Source organism: Oncorhynchus clarkii, chromosome 7 (genome assembly GCF_045791955.1).
Source record: "Oncorhynchus clarkii lewisi isolate Uvic-CL-2024 chromosome 7, UVic_Ocla_1.0, whole genome shotgun sequence".
Lineage (NCBI taxonomy): Eukaryota > Metazoa > Chordata > Actinopteri > Salmoniformes > Salmonidae > Oncorhynchus > Oncorhynchus clarkii.
The window spans coordinates 72,206,692-72,232,290 of record NC_092153.1 but is presented as its reverse complement, the minus strand read 5'-3'; the positions used below and the strand labels follow the sequence as shown (position 1 = coordinate 72,232,290).

At 42.1% G+C, this 25,599-nt stretch overlaps 1 protein-coding gene across 2 annotated transcripts; it reads left to right on the top strand.

The window, feature by feature from the left end:
* Nucleotides 1-1,911: 1,911 nt before the first annotated feature.
* On the top strand, nt 1,912-25,552 carry LOC139413802 (phosphatidate phosphatase LPIN2-like). Of its 2 annotated transcripts, none has more exons than XM_071161576.1 (19): nt 1,912-1,979; nt 5,607-5,807; nt 5,927-6,022; nt 7,773-8,026; nt 10,283-10,390; nt 11,140-11,248; nt 12,527-13,535; nt 13,709-13,805; nt 15,544-15,722; nt 16,019-16,112; nt 16,230-16,299; nt 16,503-16,601; nt 17,181-17,269; nt 17,401-17,539; nt 20,553-20,701; nt 20,843-20,929; nt 21,234-21,501; nt 22,376-22,479; nt 22,742-25,552. In XM_071161576.1, exons 2-19 carry the CDS (start codon nt 5,616-5,618, stop codon nt 22,887-22,889), a joined length of 3,291 nt encoding a protein of 1,096 aa, XP_071017677.1. In that variant the 5' UTR covers nt 1,912-1,979; nt 5,607-5,615; the 3' UTR covers nt 22,890-25,552. The 2 variants fall into 2 exon arrangements, with proteins under 2 accessions (XP_071017677.1, XP_071017676.1); XM_071161575.1 differs by lacking the exon at nt 1,912-1,979 and adding an exon at nt 2,777-2,853.
* The last annotated feature ends 47 nt before the right edge of the window (nt 25,553-25,599 follow it).

The following is a 25,599-nucleotide window of genomic DNA, read 5'->3' as shown; positions in this document are numbered from 1 at the left end:
AGCACCCCTAGACCATGCCTGACAAATGGCATCAAGCACTCCTCCAGCATCTTTTCATTTTTTCTGCTTCTCACAAATGTTGTTCTTTGTGATCCGAACACCTCAAACTTAGATTTGTCTGTCCTTAACACTTTTTACCCCAATCTTCCTCTGTCCAGTGTCTGTGTTATTTTGCCCATCTTAATGGCCAGTCTCAGATATGGCTTTTTATTTGCAACTCTGCCTAGAAGGCCAGCGTCCCGGATTCGTCTTTTCACTATTGATGTTGAGATGCGTGTTTTGCGGGTACTATTTAATGAAGCTGCCAGTTGAGGACTTGAGGACTTGTATGTTTCTCAAACTAGACACTAATGTACTTGTCCTCTTGCTCAGTTGTACACCGGGGCCTCCCACTCCTTTCTATTCTGGTTAGAAACTGTTTGCGTTGTTCTGTGAAGGGAGTAGTACACAGTGTTGTACGAGATCTTCCGTTTCTTGGAATAGCCTTCGTTTCTGAGAACAAGAATAGACTGATGAGTTTCAGAAGAAAGTTGTTTGTTTCTGGCAATTTTGAGCATGTAATCGAACCCACAAATGCTGATGCTCCAGATACTCAACTAGTCTAAAGGCCAGTTTTATTGCTTCTTTAATCAGGACAACACTTTTCAGCTGTGCTAACATAATTGCAAAAGGGTTTTCTAATGATCAATTATCCTTTTAAAATTATAAACTTGGATGAGCTAACACAACGTGCCATTGGAACACAGGAGTGATGGTTGCTGATAATGGGCCTCTGTGACGCCTATGTAAATATTCCATACAAAAATCAGCCGTTCCAGCTACAATAGTAATTTACAACATCAATGTCTACACTGTATTTCTGATAAATTGGATGTTATTTTAAAGGACAATTTTTTAAGTGACCCCAAACTTTTTAATGGTAGGGTATATATCATTTATATGTCCAAAAAATTGATGTAGCAACTACCGATTGGCCCTTTAAATCTATCAAAAGTGTGCACGTTTGAACATGTGTCCATTAGGCACATGGGCTTTTTTTTATCCGTATGAATTTGATTGAGCAATAAAAGCCCAATTTCTATTCCATAGATTTGGATCCGCACTATGTAGCGCATTTTTCATTGGCTGTCCACTGGTTTCAAAAACAATGATTGATAGGCAGCTACAACTTCTTGAATTTAACCATTATTGGGTTCAAATACACATTTAGATTTGTGAACAGCCATCCACAACAACCACCATCTGTAAAGCACAATAAGTGACATCCTTATCGCCGTAGATTACACCACTGCTGTCATCCTTACCTCCAAGCGTTTGTTCTAATTGGATAATCTGTGGATGCCGACAACAGTTGCACCATTGGAAGACATTGCTTCGAATGTAGCCGACAAAAACCTATTCCTGCTATTTTCCGTGACCGTGGTGTGTCATCATACGGGTCTCTGATTTGTGGTCAGATTCGCTCAGGTGGAACAAACTTAAATTTGAGCCTTTTTTCTATGCTGATTTGAATGTCATTGGGAAATATATTTTCGGAATTTCAAAGTAATCCTCGAAGTAATCTAGTTTTTCAAAAGTATCTGTAATCTGATTACAATATTTTTGCTGGTAATGTAACGGATTAGTTTTTGTAATCCCTTACATGTAAGGAATGACATGTAATCTGTTACTCCCCAACCAGCATTCAATAATATATGTTTTATTTATTTAACCTTTATATCCTCAGTTCAATAATTTTATTAAACTACGGCATGTTTATTGCGTTTGCCCCAGATTAACCCTTTACGTCTAAATACGTAGCTCTGGGTGCACGCATTGAGTACAAAACAAACCAGAGGCGTGTTCTTTGCCTTTTCCCCATATATTTTAATTGGTTATTCGAATGATTGACTTGCGTCTTCTTCCATTCATAGAATCGTGTGTGCATGCGCCTGAAGTAGGAAGTGTCACTTAATAATTTTTCGGAAACTGTCTGCCAGGTAAGATAAAATCAACAGAATCGTGACTTTAGTGTTGTTTAAGAGTTCCAAAATGCCAATAGAACGTTGATGTGTGAGACAATCATACGTTGATATGTTATAAAGCTTTGTTTTGTAAAGTGAACCTAATAGTTGCTATTTCAGCCAGCCGCGTCGCAAGAGACGGGGAGTTGGGTCGATCCTGTTGTTATCCAGAATATGAATTCCCTGACAACTATCTAAATTAGCTATGATGGCTGGCTAGCTGGTAGCCCACCACCAACTGCTTTTAGCTACGCAACTGGTTTGAAAACGATAGATAGTTATCGAATGTAGTCTGTTTTAGACATGCATACTGCCAGGCTAAGTGTCTGGATGTTCGTCATTATAAAAATAATAAATTCATCATAATTTGGAAGCGCGGTTTGTTTGTCTGACTGACTAGTTAGTTACTATAGCTAGTTAGCACAGCCACAATGTCAAATTTATTTTTGGAATATTATGGCTACATTTACACAGGCAGCCCAATTCTGATATTTTTTTCCCACAAATTGGTCTTTTCACCAATCAGATAAGATATTTTGCCAACAATGGGCAAACAAATCAGAATTGGGCTGCCTGCCTCAAGGTAAATTCTGTTCACGACATCTGACGTCCCCCAGTTAGGCATGTCACAGTTTTTGTCCAAATAATACCCTGTTTGAAATCTGACCCATCCCTTAAATTAACAAACTCACTATTGAGGGAGTGAGGATTTTGGCATCAAATTTGACGCTGTTAGATCATGTGACCATGGCAAATTCCACCTACACCTGTTTTACAGGTCATGTCATGGCCATTATTTGCTCCACATCAGGGGCATGCTGGTAGCACATATGTCAGAGGTACACACACAGTAAGTGGATGACATTAACAGATGGGATGAGTCTTTATTTATTTTTGCCTCTGGGCTTGTTTGCCTTTGAATTATCTCTACCACTTAGGCTAATCTGAATGAATGGTTCTCCATGGCTATGATGCATGTCGTGGCTAAGATGCGTGTTGTAGCCTGTCTGACACATCAGGACATGTAGAAATCGCACACTTTGTCTAACGCTTGAAAGGATCAGCAGCAAAGTCACAAGTCATTCGCATACCGGCCATTCATAGTGATCTGAGAAGCCTTACTGCAGTAGTACTACAGTTCAACTAGCTTAATCATGGATGGACGTCTAAATGTAAAATAATATGCCTACTCTTGGTTTGTAAGAAATGTATCATCAAATGTCAGTTTTCCCACACCCCCATACTCAATTTGCTCTACCTCCATTTTGTCCATCGTGGGCTTTGTGTCCAGACTCCATTTTACTTCTGACCGCATGTATTATTTCACAAAGTAGCCTAATGTATCACAAAAATTAGCAACCACAACTAGAAAAGCCTGAAATAGCAAAGAGAAGAACACAATCACACCACTATCGCTCTAGCCCAGGAGCTTTCCAGTGGCCCTGCCTACTTTTCTAGAAGCAGCATGGCTAGGTTATTAGGTCAATTGCACCGTGTGGACCTCTACTCACACCATACTTTCTTCCTCACCCCCTTGTGAAGTGTGCACCAACTCACCCTTATTGAAGAATAGCTACTGTAGCCTAAGCTGTTTAACATAGAATTTCAGACAATAGGTCTAAGCAGAGTACCACTATCTCTAAATGTATTGATTTGTTAGGCCTAGAGCCTGTTACATTGTCATAACCTCAGACCTGTCTTAGTAACAAAATAGTTAGCAGTAATCTGCAGTTCAAACAATAACAAAGTGTCAACCAACCACTGATTTCAATGGACAAATATATAATACATTTAAGTGTCTAAAAATGGATGTAGCAAATGCAGCTATCCCCTATGAATTAAGAGAGCGAGTTCACCCAATGAATAGGAACTATATAAGGTGTGTTGATTCATCATCATGAGTAGTTCAATTAAATCACATCACTAGATTGTTGTGTTGGTTCTGCAGTGCTGAACCTTGATCTTGATCAGAGTAGTGTATCTTTAACCTATTTCTTTCATTCCAAAGGTCAGTAAAGCTTGTTCAAAACACTTAGGCTAGCCTATTAGCATCTTGGTTTAGCATAACAAAAGATTTGACAGTGGACTTGATCCTGGTACACACAACATTAGGAACACCTTCCTAATATTGAGTTCCTTTTGCCCTCAGAATAGCCTCAATTCATCGGGCAAGGTGTCAAGTGTTCCACAGGGATGCTGGCCCCATGTTGACTCCAATGCTTCCCACAGTTGGGTCAAGTTGGTGGACAATTCAAATAAAGTTTTATTTGTCACATATACATGACTAGCAGATGTTAATATGAGTGTAGCGAAATGCTTGTGCTTCTAGTTCCGACAATGCAGTAATAACCAACGAGTAATCTAACCTAACAATTCCACAACTACTACCTTATACAAACAAGTGTAAAGGGATAAAGAATATGTACATAAAGATATATGAATGAGTGATGGTACACAACGGCACAGGCGAGATGCAGTAGATGGTATAGAGTATGAGGTGAGTAAGGTAGGGAATGTAAACAAAGTGGCATAGTTTAAAGTGGCTAGGGATACATGTATTACATAAAGATGATATAGAGTATAGTATATACATATTCATATGAGATTAGTAATGTAGGGTATGTAAACATTATATTATATTAAGTGGCATTGTTTAAAATGGCTAGTGATACATTTTTACAGTCTGTTGGCCTTGAGATAGAAGCTGTTTTTCAGTCTCTCGGTCCTTGCTTTGATGCACCTGTACTGACCTCACCTTCTGGATGATAGCGGGGTGAGCAGGCAGTGGCTCGGGTGGTTGTTGTCCTTGATGATCTTTATGGCCTTTCTGTGACATCGGGTGGTGTAGGTGTCCTGGAGGGCAGGTAGTTTGCCCCTGGTGATGCGTTTTGCAAACCTCACTACCCTCTGGAGAACCTTACGGTTGTGGGCGAAGCAGTTGCCGTACCAGGCGGTGATACAGCCCGACAGGATGCTCTCGATTGTGCATCTGTAGAAGTTTGTGAGTGCTTTTGCTGACAAGCTGAATTTCTTCAGCCTCCTGAGGTTGAAGAGGGGCTGCTGCGCCTTCTTCACAACGCTGTCTGTGTGGGTGGACCAATTCAGTTTGTCCGTGATGTGTACGCCGAGGAACTTAACTTACTAGCATCTCCACTTCTTGATACACATGGGAATTGTTCAGAAGGAAAACCCCAGCAGCATTGCAGTTCTTGACACAAAACCGATGCACCTTGCACCTACTACCATACCTAATTCAAAGGCACTTACATGTTCTGATTTGTCCATTCACCCTCTGAATGGCACACATGGACAATCCATGTCTCATAACTTAAAAATCCTTCTTTAACCGATCTCCCCCCCTTCATCTAAACTGATTTTTTAAAATGGTTTTAACAAGTGACGTCAATAAGGGATCATAGCTTTCACCTGGTTAGTCTATGTCATGGAAAGACCAGGTGTTCCTAATGTTTTGTACTTTCAGTGTATGTAAATATTCTGCTTTGCCAACAAACTTGGATGATATATCTCAAATCAATAAGCTTGGTAAAGAATTGTGTAAACATTGGACAAGAATTGCCCCTTGACCTGCTTTCTCCCCTCCAGTCCCAGACCATGAACTACGTGGGGCAGCTGGCGGAGACTGTGTTTGTGACGGTCAAAGAACTATACCGGGGCCTGAACCCAGCCACGCTTACGGGGGCCATCGACGTCATCGTGGTGCGTCAGCACGACGGCAGCCTCCAGTGCTCTCCGTTCCATGTGCGCTTTGGCAAGCTGGGGGTGCTGCGCTCCAAGGAGAAAGTGGTGAGTATGAAGAAGAAGAAGATTGGAGTGTGTGGTGTTGTTTACAAATGGAGGGTGCATGTACTGTATGTACGCGGATCGTCTCTCACACACACACTGCCTGTGACCGTGTGTTGCAGGTGGACATAGAGATCAATGGGGAGCCAGTTCACCTGCAAATGAAACTGGGGGACAATGGAGAAGCTTTTTTTGTGGAGGAAAATGAGGATTTTGAGGTATGTTTTTAAACATTTTGTTTTGACTATCTGATCCTATAGGTTTGTTCAGTCATGGAGGTGAACCTCTCTTTATAGTTGTGTTGAGCTAATAGGGAAGGTGACATGATGTAACCTATTTTGTTTCTTCTGTAGCTTATTGATGCTGTACAGTACATTCGGAAGGTAGTCAGACCCCTTCACTTTTTCCGTATTTTGTTACGTTACAGCCGTATACAATTGGCTCATTCATCCCCCTCCTCTCCCCTGTAACTATTCCCCAGGTCGTTGCTGCAAATGAGAATGTGTTCTCAGTCAACTTACCTGGTAAAATAACGGATAAATAAATAAATAAATTATAAAATGGCTGAATTTGTATCCCCCCCTTCATCAATCTACACATAATACCCCACAATGACAGAGCAAAAACAGGTTTTTAGAAATTTTAGCTAATTTATTACAAATATAAAACTGAAATATCATATTATACATAAGTATTCAGACCCTTTACTCAGTACTTTGTTGTAGCACCTTTGGCAGCGATTACAACCTTGAGTCTTCTTGGGTATGACTCTACAAGCTTGGCACACCTGTATTTGGGGAGTTTCTTCCATTCGTCTCTCCAGTTCCTCTCAAGCCCTGTCAGGTTGGATGGGGAGCGTCACTGCACAGCTATTTTCAGTTCTCTCCAGAGATGTTCTATCGAGTTCAAGTCCAGGCTCTGGCTGGGTCACTAAAGGACATTCCGAGACTTGTCCTGAAACCACTCCTGCATTGTCTTGACTGTGTGCTTAGGGTCGTTGTCCTGTTGGAAGGTGAAACTTTGCCCCAGTCTGAGGTCCTGAGCGCTCTGCAACAGGTTTTCATCAACGATCTCTCTGTACTTTGCTCTGTTCATCTTTCCCTCGATCCTGACTAGTCTCCCAGTCCCTGCTGGTAAAAAACGTCCCCACAGCATGATGCTGCCATCACCATGCTTCACCGTAGGGATGGTGCCAGGTTTCCTCCAGACGTGATACTTGGCATTCAGGCCAAATAGGTCAATCTTGGTTTTATCAGACCAGAGAATCTTGTTTCTTATGGTCTGAGAGTCTTTAGGTGGCTTTTGGTAAACTCCAAGTGGGCTGTCATGTGCCTTTTACTGAGGAGTGGCTTCCGTCTGGCCACTCTAACATCAAGGCCTGATTGGTGGAGTACTGCAGAGATTATTGTTCTGCTGGAAGTTTTTCCCCTCCCCACAGAGGAACTCTGGAGCTCTGTCAGTCACCTCCCTGACCAAGGCCCTTATCCCCCGATTGCTCAGTTTGGTGGTGCCAAACTTCTTCCATTTAAGAAGGATGGAGGCCACTGTATTTTTGGGGAGCTTCAATGCTGCAGACATTTTTTGGTAACCTTCTCCAGATCTGTGCCCCGACACAATTCTGTCTCGGCGGTCTATGGACAATTCATTGGACCTCATGGCTTGGTTTTTGCTCTGACATTCACTGTCAACTGGGACCATATATAGACAGGTGTGTGCCTTTTCAAATCATGTCCAATCAATTGAATTGACCACAGGTGGACTCCATTCAAGTTGTAGAAACATCTGAGCTCAATTTGAGTCTCATAGCAAAGGGAATGAATACTTATGTAAATAAGGTATTTCTGTTTTTTTTATGATGAGGAACAACTTTGATTAACTTTAGAATAAGTCTGTAACGTAACAATGTGGAAAAAGTCAAGGAGTCTGAATACTTTCCCAATGTAATTCAAACCCCACCCCCCCTTCCAGTCCAGAGTGCCAGCCCACCTCTGCACGTCGCCCATCCACATGGAGCTGCTGGAGGTGGCCGAGGAAACCTTAGAGGGGCTCCCCAGTTCCGGAAGCACACGAAGGAAAAAGAGGCGGCGAGTACGCATACGCTCCGACTCCCACCTAAGAGAAGATGGTAGCTCCTCGTCTGACGAGAGGGAGAGGGCGAGGGAGCAGTCAGGAGAACAGGAGAGTCACTCCAAAGAAGAGCCCAGCACGCCCATGCTTGCCAGGTCAATATCAGGGTTGTTCCACGAATAGAGTACATTTTGGGTAGTGTAACAGGTGTCGTTTTAGAGTTCAGAAATCAGCATTTGAAACTTTTTCACCTGCATTTTATATTGAAAGTCACTTTTTTTTGTTGTTGCTTCGATAGAATGATCAGGGGCGTGCACCTATAATTTTCCTTTGATGAAAATACATTGCTGCAACACATTTGGCAGAAAATAGCTTCATTCATCAGATGCAATTTGACGCAAGTTGGCTAGCAGCCACAAAAGTAATTACAATGAAAAAGAAAGGTATGTTTTTGCCAAAACGATACATATTTCTAATGTTTGTCATAGAAAGAATGTAGCCAGCTACGTTTGCTTGAAATTAGTCTTGCATTTTACCTGAGAAAAGTAGCTACACATCTCTCTGCTGATAGAATGCCCATTCGTGAATTCTCATCCGAGTGCAGCTGAAGCACAAAATTAGTCTGAGCAGAAATTACAATGAGATCTGCATTTACAAAACGCAGCAAGATATTTCATTTGCGTTTTTATTTTTTGCGTGAAAAACGACACTTCTGTAACTTAATTTTAGTTTTTTTATATTGTCATAAAGAGCACACGTTCAACTTAATAAAACATGTATTTTTCTCATCTCAAAATAAAATGACAGAGTTGAGGTTTTCCATCTTAAATCATCCATAAATAACCTTGTGACAGGGGGAATAGAAGCTTGTTGTGTGCAACAGGGAGAGCAATTCAATGCAAGCTTCACCAAAAAGTTAACATTTTTAAAAGATTTCTAGACTATCTATTAGTGCTCAGCGATTAACCGAAATGTCAGTTATTTTTCAATGTCTAATTGTCCAACTTCAGTTCAGTTGTTTGAATTCCATTTAGTTCGTTACATTTTGTCCATTTCGTTCGCACATTGCATTGCAGTTTCTCAGATAATGCCTAAACTGTGGGACATTGTAGGGAGTTGTAGTTTAACAGGCCAATGTTCTACGTACAGTATCAGTCAAAAGTTTGGACACACCTATTAATTTCACGTTTATTTTTACTATTTTCTACATTGTAGAATAATAGTGAAGACATCAAAACTATGAAATCATACAGTAACCAAAGTGTTCAACAAATCAAAATATATTTTACATTTGAGATTCTTCAAAGTAGCCACCCTTAAAAAAAAAAAAATTAAGTTTAAAAAATACAATAGAAAAATAACAAATAATTAAAGAGCATCAACATAACAGTAGCGAGGCTATATACAGGGAATACCAGTACAGAGTAAATGTGCGGGGGCACAGGTTAGTCAAGGTAAACAACAAATAAAACAAATGTAATATACACAACAACTTAAATATTTTAGTAATGTAAATAACTGATGGTTAAAAAGTGATAAGCAGTCACTACTGTCATGGGACTTTTATATAATCGAAAATTCTAAAATTATCAAGTTTTCAAACCGAGCTGACCTCATGACTGTCTGTGGGTAACGGTTGACATGTTATGCTCGACGGGCTCAGTTTCCCACCACAAAACACCAGAAAATGGACAAAAAGATGACAACCAGCTGTCCTGCTTTTACAGTATAATTTGATTCCATGTTCAATGTTTCTTTTGAAAATATAATTTAAGGTATAATTTCATCATATTAAAAAGAGTTAAGTTCACCTATCAGGGTTGACCTTAAAATGAGGGACTGAAGTAAAGTAATCACATGATAATCTTCAGAAATGATTGTCAAAGCCAGAACGTAAGTAGGGCCTTACAATGATGGTGAAAACGTGGACAAATGGTGGCGATAAGTGGGTTAAAATCTTGCTAGAAGTTTGAAAAACTAGAAGAGAGACAGATTTTTGGCAATTAAGAAAGTCTTTATTCATATAAAAAATCTAATTTATTGAATTTTACATGTGGTCTATAATAAAGGGCACTTCATGTAAGATAACAGGCTTTTTAAAATGAAATATTGGTGCACAAATGCTACTTAAAATATCAAAGGGTTGCAAAATGTACTCTTCGTTGAACAACCTATCAACTACAATTTGAAAACATTGATTCCTTTGGTTGAAAATTACTATTCTATCGGTTTCATTGTGCCGTCCAAGATAAATCAGGCACACCTTGAGTGTTAGGTGGAAGGCAAATACATATTCAACCCAGGTCTAATTGTTAGATTTAGCATCCGGTATGTGGCTTTGAGTGATCAGCTTTAGTGTTCTGAAACCCTGTGGCTGACTTTTTTTATATATTTCTTTGTCTCCCTAACAGTAAGTCTGTGTACTTCTCGCTGTCAGAGGAGCCGCATGAAGAGTTGGTGGCCGTGCAGACCAGGGACGTCCACCCTCACTCTGATGGAGAGTGGTCCCCCTCAGAGAGGTCAGACACTCAATCAATCAAATGTATTTTATAAATCCCGTTTTACATCAGCAGTTGTCACAGTGCTTTACAGATACCCAGCCTAAACTCCCAAAGAGCAAGCAATGCAGGCAGAAGCACCGTGGCCACGAAAAACTGAGGAGCCAGGCTCTGAGTGGCCAGTCCTCTTCTGGCTGTACCGATTAGAGATTTAAGAGTACATTTGGCCAGACAACAGGTCAGGCAATTTACCTGCACTCTAAGGGGCAGTTTCCTGGACACAGATTAAGCCTAATCCCAGACCCTAAAAAAATTATCCAATGAGTTTGTTTTTTGATCCAGGACTAGGATAGTCTAATCTGTGTCCTAGCAACCGCCCCTGGTAGTCAGTTAAAATAAGTTTGTATTTTCATTCTCTTTTACTGCCTGTCCCCCTCTTTCTCCAGTTTATGAACCCTCTGTCACTTTTTCCATCCTGTCTTTTTCTTCTCCTGCTCTCTCTAATTAGGAAAAACACTCACACATCTGAGGTTAATTTTTGCAGGTGTGTGGGAATTATTTGTAATTGTTGAAATAAGAAAAAAAACCTGCACGCTCCGCTTGCCGCTATCAGTTGTTTATCTAGCTTAGTTTACGTGTGCATGACCTTCGTCAGAGCCTTCTGAGAGCTTCTTCTGCCCCCCCCCATCTCGTTCTGTCTCTCTTTCTCAACAGTTTCTCTCTCTCTTTCCTTCAGTTAATTAGCCTCTCTCTGTGTCTTCTATTTCCAGTGTGTTCTATAGTCGTCCTTCCTCCCCCAAGAGTGACTCTGAGCTGCTGGTGAAGCCTCCGGAGTCTTTAGGGCCTCCGATGCAGTGGAACTGGGGTGGCTTTCCCGAGGTATAACATAACAGGGCATATTGAGGCCATAACTGGGTGTACAGGTGTCATAACAGGACATATGGGTATCATAACACGGCATATGTGTCATAATGGGACAGAGAGGTCATAACAGGTGTCATAAAAGGACATTAGGGATGTAACAATTCACTGATGGGCGTCCATCCCTGGTTCAAAAGTGGCATGAATTGGTCCAAAAATGATTTAACACATCATGAACAGCCGCTTCACTAATGTTTTTTTTTACTCATATAATTGTATTCCCCCCCCCTCCAAAAATATCTAATATTGTGACTAAGTTGGTGTCCTCTCCTTCAGTAGCCTAACTAACTGCGCATGTAAATGTGTATGAGTCATTGATCTTTAAGTCTGATAACAACTGTGCACAGAGTGCAGCTGCTCATGCCAACCAGAGCCTCCCTGATCTAATATTCCTAGCATATTCAGCATTCAAATGTTTGTAAAATAGCTTTCGCAATGCCAACTCATAGGCTTTATTAGTTGGGTGACAACCAATGTTATTTGCTTGGTCATTGTTACCAAATGCACTGTAGAAAATCTTTTTACCGACAGAGTTGTGTAGGCTACCGGAGTGTCACAACTCACTGCTGCTGATAGGGGCTTTTCGATTGCCAGGTTCACCATTGGAAAGATGAAGGTAGTTTTGCTTTAAATAGTCAGTTTATTTGGTCATTTTTACATGGCCAGGGTAAAGTTGTAATTTCTGCTGTACTTATTTTGAACTGCACTGTAGGCCTATGGTCTGAGTGGGAGTCGGAGTAGAGCAGCTCTCAAAGCTCTAAACATTTAGCAGATGCTCATATCCAGAGTGACTTAGACAGGCGCAATTAGGGTTATGTGCCTTGCTGAAGGTCACATTGACAGATTTTTTTTCTCACCAAGTCTGCTCGTGGGATTCAACACTCTTAACCGATAGACTACCTACCGCCCCAAATGGTCAAAACCGTTCACTTTTAAGACTGGGGTGAATTCCAAAGCTGTTCTATAATAATTGCTAATTTCTACAGATAAATATTGATATATTACTAGCGCCCCAAAAAATGTGCTGCTAAAATGCCAAGTTAATTGGTTCCCCCCCACCCACACACTCACACAGTACAGTCGTTCTTGTACTGTATCAGAGCCCATGTATCTAGATGCGAATCGAATCGTGGTTGAAAGGCACATCCCTACATGACACAGGACGTACAGGTGTCATAAAAAGTTTGTTCAGTAGCTCCCATCACCACACTGCTTTGTTTTCCCTGCTCCCTCTAGATGTGTCCAACGGAGAGAGGGAGGGTGGAGGTGCAGCATGTCTCTGCTGGCATCCACTGCTCGGACAGCTCCCACTTCCGCACCATCCAGCGGCAGGACTCCTTCGACATGGGCTTGGAGCCCGGGGTCCGCTTTGTCCGAGAGAGCAGTAGCGTCACGGTAGTGGTCAGGCCCACGCCCAGGACCGGACCAGCGGTCCAACCCACAGAAAGTTCACGCATAGACCTGGAGAGAGCCTCCAATATGACCCACTCCACCCCGAATCACCACACCTCAGAGCTTCTCTCAGAACCGCTAACATTGGCATCGTTAGCGATGGCTAACATAGAATCGCCCCAAGCCCCAGGGCCTAGAAAAACAAAAACGCAGCCACAAGTAGAGACCCAGCAGGCAGGGGATGAAGTAGCCGAGGAGTCCCCATCCAACCCGGAGCTGGAAGACTCCAGAAACTCCCTGGCTAACACAATTAGTATGGCTAATGTAGACAACACTGATAGACAAGCTAGCGAAGAAAGCACAGCAAATGTTGAATGTGTAGCTAACAACATGGTTAGCCAAGTTGAAAACGACTGTATAGACACACATATCCCATCCATCCAAGGTAGCAAAGCTGGCACAATCAGCGCAGACAGGCTAGCTAGCGACAGCACAGCTGCTTTAGATAACAAGGCTAGTTTGGCTAACACAACTAGCTATGCCAGTGCAGCCAACTTAGGTCTCATTACCACAGAGTATCTGGGTAGCAGAGCACAACCAGAACAGCACAGTGCCTTTCCAGAACCCAATGGACAAGGGCCAGAAGTTGTCTTGAGTGAGGGTGACAGCGGGATTGAGCCCTGCACCGAGGGAGGGGAGAGCACAGAGAACGGCTCTGTAATGATGGACAAAGCCACAGACGGCTCCCTGACCAATCAGGCTGCAGAGAGTGTCGGAGTGACAGACTTGTTAGCCACTGAGGCTCTGGGGGAGGAGCAGTCTAGCTCAGCAGAGCACCAGGACAAGAAGAAAGGTGAGAAACCGATCTCGTCTCACTCCCTAAACCCTGGGCACGCATCCTGTAGATCTGAGAGGATTTGACAGGTATACGCATTATAGTAACATCTTCAAGAGGATTTGAGTGTTGGTTGTGACATGACATTGAATTGTGTGGTCTGTCTCTGCTGCTGTGCTGTGTGAACACAGGTAAACGCAGTCAGCACCTTGGACCCTCTGACATCTACCTTGATGACTTGTCTAACCTGGACCCAGAGGTGGCAGCTCTCTACTTCCCACCTAAAAGGTAAAGGGCTCCCAGCTCTCCTTCCGTCCGTCCTTCCTTTTCTTCCTCAATAGCATGCAGTGAATTCATATTAGACGAAAAGCCGAAACAAGTATGACATCCTAGCATTGAAAGTGCAGGTTGGCATTTATTGTAATGCATCTTGCACTGGAGGCAGCTCTGCAAAGTCAGAAAATCTGATTTTAAACTTAACCACACTACTAACCCTAAAGTGTAACCCTAACCAAGACCAAAAAAGCTCCTTTTTGTTTTCAGGAATTTATATAGCCAATTTTGACTCATCTAAATTGGCCCATCTAGTGAAAATTGCTCAGTTCTGCCTCCAGGGCAAGATTCATGACAGTGAACGTCAACCTGCTTTTAAACCCTTGTCCTACAATTCTCTCACCCACACCCCCCACCCCGTGGAAATCAAATAATAAAATCTCCATTAAGAATTAATTTGCTTAAGCTAGAGAGATGCTTATTTTTTTTGCATTGTCTGCTTCTCAATCCACGAAATCTGCTGATATCACCCTTCCACATCAGCGGTGAAATGAGGTAGAGCTAGAGCAGTGTTTGTCAGACCATGATACATTCCAAAAATCGGTCTTCTCACGAAAACGTCTGTAGCATCCGAACAGTTTGGCCTGAACAATTATGAACCCTATATTGACAGATGACTAAATACTACCCCCACAAGCCTCTTGGGACTCCTTTGAAGCTTCCCAGTACTAGTTTAAAAAATGAATGGAAGTGTGTATATATGGAGATAAATGCATGTAAAACAAAATATAAAATCTTTATGTCTCTCAGAAATAGGGCCGACATTTCAGAACAAACTTCCTTTAGATTTTTTTGGGGGACTATCTGTTGTAACATGTAGTGAATCTGTTATTCAATGCATTTCTATTGGCTAATAGCAGTAATGCAAAATTCAATGTTCCCTCTAGATGGTTAAAGCATACAAAATATTTAATGTCACATTATTTAACTTTCTATTTTTGTATACCCATAATGCCTACTATTTAGAATGCAAGTACAGGTATTCGGACATGGCCAGTGAGCTTACATAGTAGGTGAGTGCATGGATTCTAACATGGAGCTACTTATCGTTAGAACGGACATTACTCTTTATCACCTGGGGGTTTTCATGCACCACAGAATTATGTTTTGGTATTTCCCATGGAATGGAGGTCAACAGGCAATGGATTTCATAATATGTAGCCCAAAATATGTCACCTTTTTCCCCACTTCTGTTGAGAAATGACCCAAGTTCCCAGTTGGCATGCCTTCCGCAATCCACACTTACTCAGTGTCAAGGATGACACAAATCAGTTAACTTTGTGTATAATGTAGCATGATGCGTTCCCTAACCAGATCATGAGTAATGTTATCTTCTTTTAGGCTTGACTGTGTCCTCACAAGGCAGGTCACACTGGTAGGGACTCACATGGACATTGGCAAACATAAGATATCATAGACTGTATCACATCCTATACCAAATCAATAGTCATTTTTGAGTGTTTCTCAAAGTTAACCTATTGATCCCACTCCTGAATAGCACCTGATAAATGCAACAGCTTGGAACTTTCTATTCCCTCATAGTGATGAAATATTAGTGTTAGATTATCCATTATGTACATGGAATTAGCATGGGGATCAATTCCATTTCAACTCAGGCAATTCACTTCTCAAGTAAACACGTAAAAGGCATAGTGGTAGAAGATTTTGCTAATGGTTATGCCTCTCCACTCAGTGAGGCAGAAGGATGCTCGCAGCTCAGTGCGGAGCAAGGGTCCGGTTCTGGTAACCAGTCTCCCCAGTCGGTGGGCAGTGGGGCCATGGACAGCGGCACAGAGTACCTGTCTGACTCTACCACCGACCACATGGACGTTAGCATGTCCCTCTGCGGCCACACCAGTCAAATCAACAAAGGTGTGTGTGTGTGTGTACAGATGTGGATCCTAATTTGATCACCCTGTTGCAGAAGAACTTTCCTGCGGTGTCTATTTCTGTGCAGCTGTGTATGTGTCCGATGGAAGGAACCACATCCGCTCACCATTAGCTGCTTCTAGTGATTATCTTTAACAAGCTAGAGAGAACAATGAAGACTGACCTTTTTTAGATGAAATATGAACACGTGGTAACCTATGCATTCTTACCAATTTCTAACAGTTGGATTGATGAGACTTTTTCTTGACTTTCTCTATTGCCATTTGCCTCTGTTCCAGATCAGTTTATGGAGCACGTTGTGAACTACCAGGATTTGGTGAGCAACCCTGGAATCATTGAAGATCCAAACCTGGTTATCTGCATCAACTCAAAGTAAGTGTTAGAGTTGCATTTGGTAATGTATAATACGTTGTTTGCTTGTAGTTCTGCCATCATATTTTGAATGTGTCTGTCCATTGACAAATTCATGTTTTTTTTGTGCTCTTTTAGGTATTATAACTGGGCAGTGGCTGCCCCTATGGTCCTGTCAATGCAAGTTTTTCAAAAGAATATACCAAAGGTAAATCTCTAATCTCTACCCTTGTTCACTTCCCTTCGTGAATTTGAAATTAAATGACGAGTATAAATAAATATGAAGGGAAGTTTCTCTCTGGCTCATACCTACTGACACCAATGTATGGGGAGTAGTGTACGAGTGCACACTTCAGAAGGAAGTAGGGAAAGTGGTGACAGGTGTGATCTTTAACCTTGTACTGTATGTAGAGTGCCATTGACCAGCTGGTGAAGGACAAGATGCCCAAAAAGTCTGGCCGCTGGTGGTTCTCCTGGAGGAGGAAGGACATGGACACTAACTCAAACCAGGTAGCCTATCACAGGGTTTCTCAATCCATGCTAGGGTTGTGTTCAGTAGGCACAAAACGGAAGAAAAAAGGAAGGTACTATCTGAACTTGTCCAATAAGAAACAATCGTTTTGTTTTCAGTTGCAACATGTTTTGCTAGGGTGTCACATAATTAACACGACCCAGGTTTTCTGGGAACCCCCAGCCATTACACATGTTGTTCCTGTCCAGCACACCTTATAATTAACATTTTAGTCAGTTTGGAATTTCATTAATCATCATCGTATTTAATTAAGCAATAAGGCACAAAAGGCTGTGCTATATCATGAATATAGTCACAGATAAATGCTGTTGAAAGAAATTCAAGAGAAGGTTCGGACAGCATCGTGGACATGATGATATTCTTATGGCGGCGCAGTGATAACGCTGAAGGAACTGTTAGCAGGCATAGGTGTGCCAATTTCAACAAATACGCCACAGCTTTGAACACTGCTCGTCCAATCAGCATCCAGGATCCAAACTACCCGTTTTATAATGAAGGATAATGGTAAAGAGCCGCCTAACAACAACAATATGTTTCTTTGTCTTTCCCTATGGCAGACTGGAGAGAACTCTAAGCAGGACCAAGAGGAGGCACAGACCAAGAATGATGTCTCAACCTCTGTGTCTGGTCCCTCAACAACCATACTGTGAGTGATTACACACATATATATATATATATACACACACACACACACTGTTCCTCATGCGTAACGCATATGACCGATTTTAGTTTATTTTAGCTGATGGACTAGTAATTCTGCCATGTGTGACTTTTCAGGGCGACTCTGGATGACCTGACTAGTGACGAGGAGGCGGGCCTAGGCAGAGTGGGCAACCTATCATCAGAGACCATAAACACTGCCCAGTGTTTTAGCCAAATGTACCGCAAGTCCCTACGCCTCACCTCCGAACAGATAGTACGTCATCACTGCCACACACACACCAGTAATTTTTCTGCCATTGATATCCTTGGGCGGGCCGCCTAAGCATTTTTTCGGATCGCCTAAGTCCATTCCTTTTTTGGGATCGAAAAATGTTTTCCTTGTAAACTTAAATGACTGAAACCCGATATACAGTGCTGTGAAAAAGTATTTGTCCCCAGAGCAGAATTCATGGTTCCTTCTATTAAAGGCAAGTCGTCCAGGTCCTGAGGCAGCAAAGCATCCCCAAATTAACACACTACAACCACCATGCTTGACCGTTGGTGTAAGGTTCTTACTATGGAATGCAGTGTTTGATTTGTCAGGCATAATGGAACCCATCTCATTCAAAAAGTTATTATTTTGACTAATCTTGTCTATAGAATTCTTCCAAGAGTCTTGATGATCATCCAGGTTATTTTTGGCAAACTTGAGTCAACTTTTTGGTCAAGCGTGGTGGTAGTGTGACGGTTTGGGGATGCTTTGCTGCCTCAGGACCTGGACAGCTTGCCTTAATAGAAGGAACCATGAATTCTGCTCTGTATCAGACAATTCTACAGGAGAATGTCAGGCCATCCATCTGTGAGATGAAGCGCAGCTGGAACATGCAACAAAACAGACAGTGATCCAAAACACACAATCAAGTCAACATTAAATGGTTAAAACTAGACATTTTTAGTTTTGGAATGGCCTAGTCAAAGTCCAGAACTAATCCCAATTGAGATGTTGTTGCAGTCCATGCTTGAAAACCAACACATTTCACTGAGTTAAAGCAGTTTTGCATACAAGAGTGGGCCAACATTCTTCCACAGCGATGTGAAAGACTGATCAACAACTACAGTAAGCATTTGGTTGCTGTCATTGAGTGTAAGGGGGCAATTACTTTTTTACACAGGGGAATCGGTTGTTGAATAACTTTGTTAATTAAAAAAAATATATATATATTTGTACGCTCTGGTTCCCTTTATCTACTAAGTTTTGTTTGAAGATCCAATTTAACATTCTGTAGCAAAAATAGAGAATCAGAAAGGGTGCAAATACTTTTTCACAGCACTAACTTGTATAGAAAAGGTAATGGATCAACAGTACCAGTCAAATGTTTGGAAACACCTACTCATTAAATTTTTATTTTATTTTTTTACTATTTTCTACATTGCAGAATAATAGTGAACACATCAACTATGAAATAGCACATATGGAATCATGTAGTAACCAAAAAAGTGTTAAACAAGTCTAAATCTATTTTATATTTGAGATACTTCAAAGTAGCCACCCTTTTCCTTGATGACAGCTTTGCACACTCTTGGCATTCTCTCAACAAGCTTCACATGGAGTGCTTTTTGAACAGAGTTCCCACATATGCTGAGCATTTGTTGGCTTCTTTTCCTTCACTCTGCGGTCCAACTCATCCCAAACCATCACAAATGGGTTGAGGTCAGGTGATTGTGGAGGCCAGGTCATCTGATGCAGCACTCCATCACTCTTTTTATTGGTCAAATAGTCTTTACACAGTCTGAAGGTGTGTTGGGTCAGTGTCCTGTGGAAAAACAAATGATAGTCCCACTAAGCGCAAACCAGATGGGATGGCGTATCGCTGCAGAATGCTGTGGTAGCCATGCTGGTTAAGTGTGCCTTCAATTCTAAATGGATCACTGACAGTGTAACTAGCAAACACCATCACACCACCACCTCCATGCTTCACGGTGGGAAGTATACAAGCAGAGATTATCCGTTCACCTAGTCTGTGTCTCACAAAGACACGGCGGTTGGAACCAAAAACCTAAAATTTGGACTCCATTGCTCGTATTTCTAGGCCCAAGAAAGTCTCTTCTTATTGGTGTCTTAGTAGTGGTGTATTTGCAGCAATTCGACCATGAAGGCCTGATTCACGCAGTCTCCTCTGAACATGTTGAGATGTGTTACTTGAACCCTATGAAGCATTTATTTGGGCTGCAGTGTCTGAGGCTGGTAACGCTAATGAACTTATCCTCTGCAGCAGAGGTAACTCTGGGTCTCCCATTCCTGTGGCGGTCCTCGTGAGAGACAGTTTCAACAGAATGCTTGATGGATGGTTTTTGTGACTGCACTTAAAGAAACCTTCTAAGTTCTTGACATTTTCTGCATTGACTGACCTTCATGTCTTAAAGTAATGATGGACTGTTGTTTCTCTTTGCTTATTTGAGCTGTTCTTGCAATAATATGGACTTGGTCTATTACCAAATAGGACTATCTTCTGTATACCACACCTACCTTGTCAACTGATTGTCTCAAACTCATTAAGAAGGAAAGAAATTCCACAAATGAACTTTTAACAAGGCACAGCTGTTAATTGAAATGCGTTCCTGGTGACTACCTCATGAAGCTGGTTGAGAGAATGCCAAGAGCGTGCAAAGCTGTCATCCAGGCATAGGGTGGCTACTTTGAAGTATCTAAAATATATTGTTTGAATTATAACATTTTTTTTTTTGGTTACTGCATGATTCATAGTTTTGATATCTATACTATTATTCGACCAATGTAGAAAATATTTAAAATAAATAAAAAATCCTGGAATGAGGTGTCGTCTAAAATTTTGGTGTTTGTTAACTAACAATCACAAAAATAAAAGTTAGACCGTCATGAAGAATTGAACATTCCAAAAGCAATTTATTTAGCAGTAAAAAAAAATGAAGTTTGAGCAAAATATTAGCCATGGCAAAATGCATAAAATTGTAGGAAATTACCTTTTTAAAACGGCCACATTCTCTCAGCTCCAGGGCAAAATATGTAGAATCGCAGGACATTTGCTTTAAAACTGCAAACATTTCTCAGGTCCATGGAGAAATGTGCAGAATTGCAGTAAATTGTTTTAAAAATGCTAAACGTTCTCTACACCACCAACATGGCATGGCAGAGGAGCCGACTGTGTCCCCCTGCCACGCCCACCACCTAAGCCCGTTTGATCCAGAAAAAACCCTGCACACACAGTCATACACACTGCCTCATAATCCCTACCCTGTGTTGTGATCAGGAGCGGTTGAACCTGCGTGAGGGGGCCAACAAGGTTATGTTCAGCGTAACCACTCAGTACCAGGGCACCTGTCGCTGCGAAGCCGCCATCTACCTGTGGAACTGGGACGACCACGTCGTCATCTCAGACATCGATGGCACCATCACAAAGTGAGTTTGTGTGTGTAAGAAAGGTACTACCCTGTGCTTTTAGAGACAGTTCAGCACCATCATGGTCCAGTATGCTCCAATCTGTATGTACATGTGAATATGTGTTCAATGCTTTATGATCTCTCTCCTTGCCCATTACAGGTCTGATGCCCTGGGACATATCCTACCTCAGCTGGGGAAAGACTGGACACACCACGGCATTGCCCGTCTCTACCACAAAATCCACCAGTAAGTCACACCAGGGTCCTGTTCAGTAGATGTCTAGATAGTCCCCCTCTTTTTCAGTCTGTTTTCTTCTGTTAGGTTCATAATGAACAAGATGCAGCCGTTCCCTCCACCATCAGTATTTACTGTGCATTTGTTGGTTCTAAAACTCTATTTTGAGCCAAAATGAGAACATTGTGAAACAACACTTCCCGCTCTAAATGAATGTGCCATTCTGTGCCTCTCAATGGAAGCCAGTGATAACTTACAAGATGCTTGTATCCAGTTGTTGTTTTATCAATGGGTAACCCCTCCCTCTCCCTTCTAGAAACGGATACAAGTTCCTCTACTGTTCAGCGCGGGCCATCGGCATGGCTGACATCACCAAGGGCTACCTGCAGTGGGTGAATGACAAAGGCACCGTCCTCCCCAAGGGCCCCGTGTTGCTGGCCCCCAGCAGTTTCTTCTCTGCCCTGCACAGAGAGGTGGTAGAGAAGAAGCCGGAGGTGTTCAAGATTGCCTGCCTCACCGACATCCGAGACCTGTTCAACCCCCAGAGGAAGCCCTTCTATGCAGCCTTTGGCAACAGGACCAATGTGAGCCACACAGTCTCACACACACAGGCCTTGTCCGATTCCCTGACTTAAGTTTTTAGTAGTAGGCGCTTTGGGAAAATATAACGTTTTATAGGGGACGGGCTGTACCAAATTAACAAATGGCGGGAAACAACACAATTATGCATTTGAGCCAAGTATGTTGATATTTTTTGCTCACTGTATACCAAACATATATATTTTTGTACTTTCATGATATCCAATTGGTAGTTAGTCTTGTCCCATCGCTGCAACTCCCGTACGGACTCGGGAGAGGCGAAGGTCGAGAACCATGCGTCCTCCTGAAACACGACACTGCCAAGTCGCACTGCTTCTAGACGCACTGCTCGCTTAACCTGGAAGCCAGCCGCACCAATGTGTCGGAGGAAACACCGTACAACTGGCGACAGTCAGCGTGCATGCACCGGGCCTGCCACAAGGAGTCGCTAGAGCGCAATGGAACAAGGACATCCCAGCCCGGCCAAACCCTTCCTAACCCGGACAACGCTTTGCCAATTGTGCACCGCCTCATGGGTCTCCCGGTTGCGGCCGACTGCGAGACAGCCTTGGATTGAACCCGTGTCTGTAGTGACGCCATTAGCACTGCGATGCAGTGCCTTAGACCGCTGCACCACTCGGGAGGCCCACTGTATACATTTTTACTAAACAGTACTTTCTAAATAGTATGTAGTATTATTAGTCCACCGTATGTAGTTTTAGTAAGTAAGTAAGACAGATTTTAGACACTGCCACACACACACCGCTGACTCACTGTCTGTGTTTGGCAATCGTTTCTCAATCCATTCCCTGGGGGATGGATTGAGTTTTTTTGTATTTTAAATAAACCTTAAATCAAGTGTTGTCTGGGCTTTCCCAGGATGCCAATGCTTATAAGGAAGTGGGTGTCCCTGACACCAGGATCTTCACTGTGAACCCCAAGGGAGAGCTCATTCAGGAGAAGAACAAAGGGAGCAAGTCCTCGTAAGTACACTAGCCACAGAGGAGTGACGGTCATCAGTCCACCCCTCAAAAGTGCACACTAAATACATACAGTACAGTTTGTCTTGATTTAATAATTATTTTATAAAAATGTTAAAATGCTCCTGATAACAGCATGCTTTGGTTTAGAGCATGCTGTCATGTCTGTTCCAAGATGCGGAATCGATCACTCCTAATAATTACAGCTGAATTTATAGAGCTGTGATAGCTCCGGCACATTATTGTGTGTGTGTGTGTGCCACAGGTACACTCACCTGAGCGAGCTGGTGGAGCACTTCTTCCCTATGATCTCTGAGGATGGGAGGTCGTCCTCCTTCGACTGCCCCGAGTTCAGCCACTTCTCCTACTGGAGAGAGCCCCTACCACCACTGGACCTGTCTACTCTGGATTAGAGACACACACACACACACACACACACACACACTCGCCTCTGGATTAGACACACACACTCGCCACTGGATTTGTCCACTCTGGATTAGACACACACACACACACACACCATGGGACCTGTCCACTCTGGATTAGACACACACTCGCCACTGGACCTGTCCATTCTGGATTAGACACACACTCGCCACTGGACCTGTCCACTCTGGATTAGACACACACACACACACACACTTGCCACTGGACCTGTCCACTCTGGATTAGACACACACACACACACTGTCTGGGGCAGCAGGTAGCCTAGCCAAAAGGTTGCTGGATCGAATCCCCGAGAGGACAAGGTAAAAATCTGTCGTTCTGCTCCTGAGTAAGCCAGTTAACCCACTGTTCCCCGGGCGCTGAAGACGTGGATGTTGATTAAGGCAGCCTTCCGCACCTCTCTGTTTCAGAGGTGTTGGGTTAAATGCATTAGACACATTTCAGTAGAAGCCTTTGTTGTACTACTGACTAGACAACTGTACAACTGGTTTTCCTTTCTCCTTCTCTCTCATAACCCATTTTTTTTCCTCTTTCGATCCCTTTCTGAGTTCAGAAATATTTTTAATTGATAAGCATTGATGGCCAGGAATATTGTAGATGTGCAAGGTTCTCATTTAATATACTCTGTTTTATGTTGATTCATCTGATGCAATTGAAAACTAAAGTTTCTGGCGTTCAGCTAAATGTACACATGCACAGATGACACTGCATTTTACGCAACACTATATACTTCATATTGTACAATACTTGATTGCAAAAAGACATACTGCACTGGCCATACCATATTGCCATTATCCAAATGATACTGGCGCAATGTGCATTTGTGCTGCTCAAGAATTCCAGTTACATTTTAGTCGTTTAGCACAGGGTTTTCCAAACTTTGACTCAGGCCCACCTTTCCAGTATTTGGGAACATCCCAAATACATTCCAGGGTTGAGTAAATTGACTGTTTGGGTAATTGAAATGGCCATGGTCTGAAACGGTGCCTTTTTGCTTATGATTTATATGCTTTCATATTTAAAGGGATACTTAGGGATTTTATCTACTTCGAGGGTCAGATGAACTCATGGATACAATTTGTATCTCTTTGCGTACAGTTTGAAGGAAGTTGCTAACTAGCACACGTAGTCAGTTGACTGGATGTCTATTGGTATCTGCTACCACTTCGACTTCCAAGTCATTGTGCTAATGCAAGTTAGTATTGGCTCACAAAACTACCTCTAACTTCCTTCATACTGGAGACAGAAGCTGTGTTCGAATACCCATACTACATACTTAATGAGTATATACTATTAGTTAATTTTAGTATACTTACTGTAAACGTCCTTTCAGTTGAGCGTACTAGCGCTTCCCCTGTCTACCGGAAGTTTTTTGCTGTTGCTATGCAACTTCTTGCTAGCATAACAAATTACTAGCAAGACATTTTACGAGTAAATTCAATATGGAGTGACCGAGTGCGCTCTGAGCGTTTGTAAATTCAGAGCGTTGTCAGATTGTCCTTTCATAAATTCAGAGCGTTTCAATCTGAGCTTCAGAACGCACACTGGATACTGGCCCGTTCTGTCCACACAAGGGCATTCAAGCTAACTTGCTAGCTACTTCCAGACACAAATGAAAGAACACCTCACTCTGACCATTTACTCGCCCAAGCAGAGCTGGTTTTCCAGAGCGTTGGTGACTGCTGCTGGAAACAATCTAATTATGCCTCTTTTTTTTGCCGATGTTCACTGTCAGTGGCTATATTCAACTGGGGTTTGAGCGTTAGTAAATTCATCAGTTATTCTGCGCTCTGCCACATGTGCACTCAGACGAGAGTGCTCTGGAATCAAAGTAGATAGCCAGAGCGAATTTATGAACGCACAAATGTCCATTGTGAACGCACAATGACTATACCACTTAGCTAAACTAAGAATAACGGGAGTAATCAAGTCACTAACCGTTGGGTAGTTAGTTAGATAGCATATAGTAAATATACTGGCAAGTTCGATGTATTAGTAGCCAACTAACCTTAGCTAGCTAGCTAACATACTGGTACATAGTGCTGTAATGATATGCTATGCGCTTTGTAAGGATGGTGTAGCTAACAAATTGTCAGCCAAGGTAACTTATTTGAAAAGTAATTTATTACATTTCTCATTTTCTTGAACGTTTGTCATAATTAGTTAAACCAATTAATTTGTATCCGCTCTCGGACTTCGGCTGCTTATTTTCTTCAAATCTGAAAACGTTGAAGTCACGCCTATTTTCTGAATTACATTATAGGCCCTTAAGCACGGAAAGAATGTCCACTGCTTGTATACTTCATATTTTGACAAATATAGTATTCGAACACAGCTATAGACATGGTATCTACAAGTTCACCGGATTCTTAAGAAGTAGATAAAGGGCCTCATCGGCATTTTGGCAAAGTATCCCTTTAATTATATTTAGAAATATATATATATTTTTGTCATCCTAAGTGATACCAATTACTCTGTTTAGAGAGACATTGCATTGGACCCGAAGATCCTTGTTGTTATTTTCAATTGATCTACACTGAAGAAAATATAAACACAAAATGTAAAGTGTTGGTCCCATGTTTCATGAGCTGAAATAAAATATCCCAGAAATGTTCCATGTGCACAAAAAGCATATTTCTCTCAAATGTTGTTAACTAATTTGTTTACATCCCTGTT

Coding starts and splice junctions, on each gene's coding strand:
- LOC139413802 (XM_071161575.1), top strand. CDS start 2,785: ATGTCATGGCCATTATTTGCTCCACATCAGGGGCATGCTGGTAGCACA. Junction 5,808..5,926: donor TGCGCTCCAAGGAGAAAGTG/GTGAGTATGAAG, acceptor CGTGTGTTGCAG/GTGGACATAGAGATCAATGG. Junction 17,540..20,552: donor GCCTCACCTCCGAACAGATA/GTACGTCATCAC, acceptor TGTTGTGATCAG/GAGCGGTTGAACCTGCGTGA.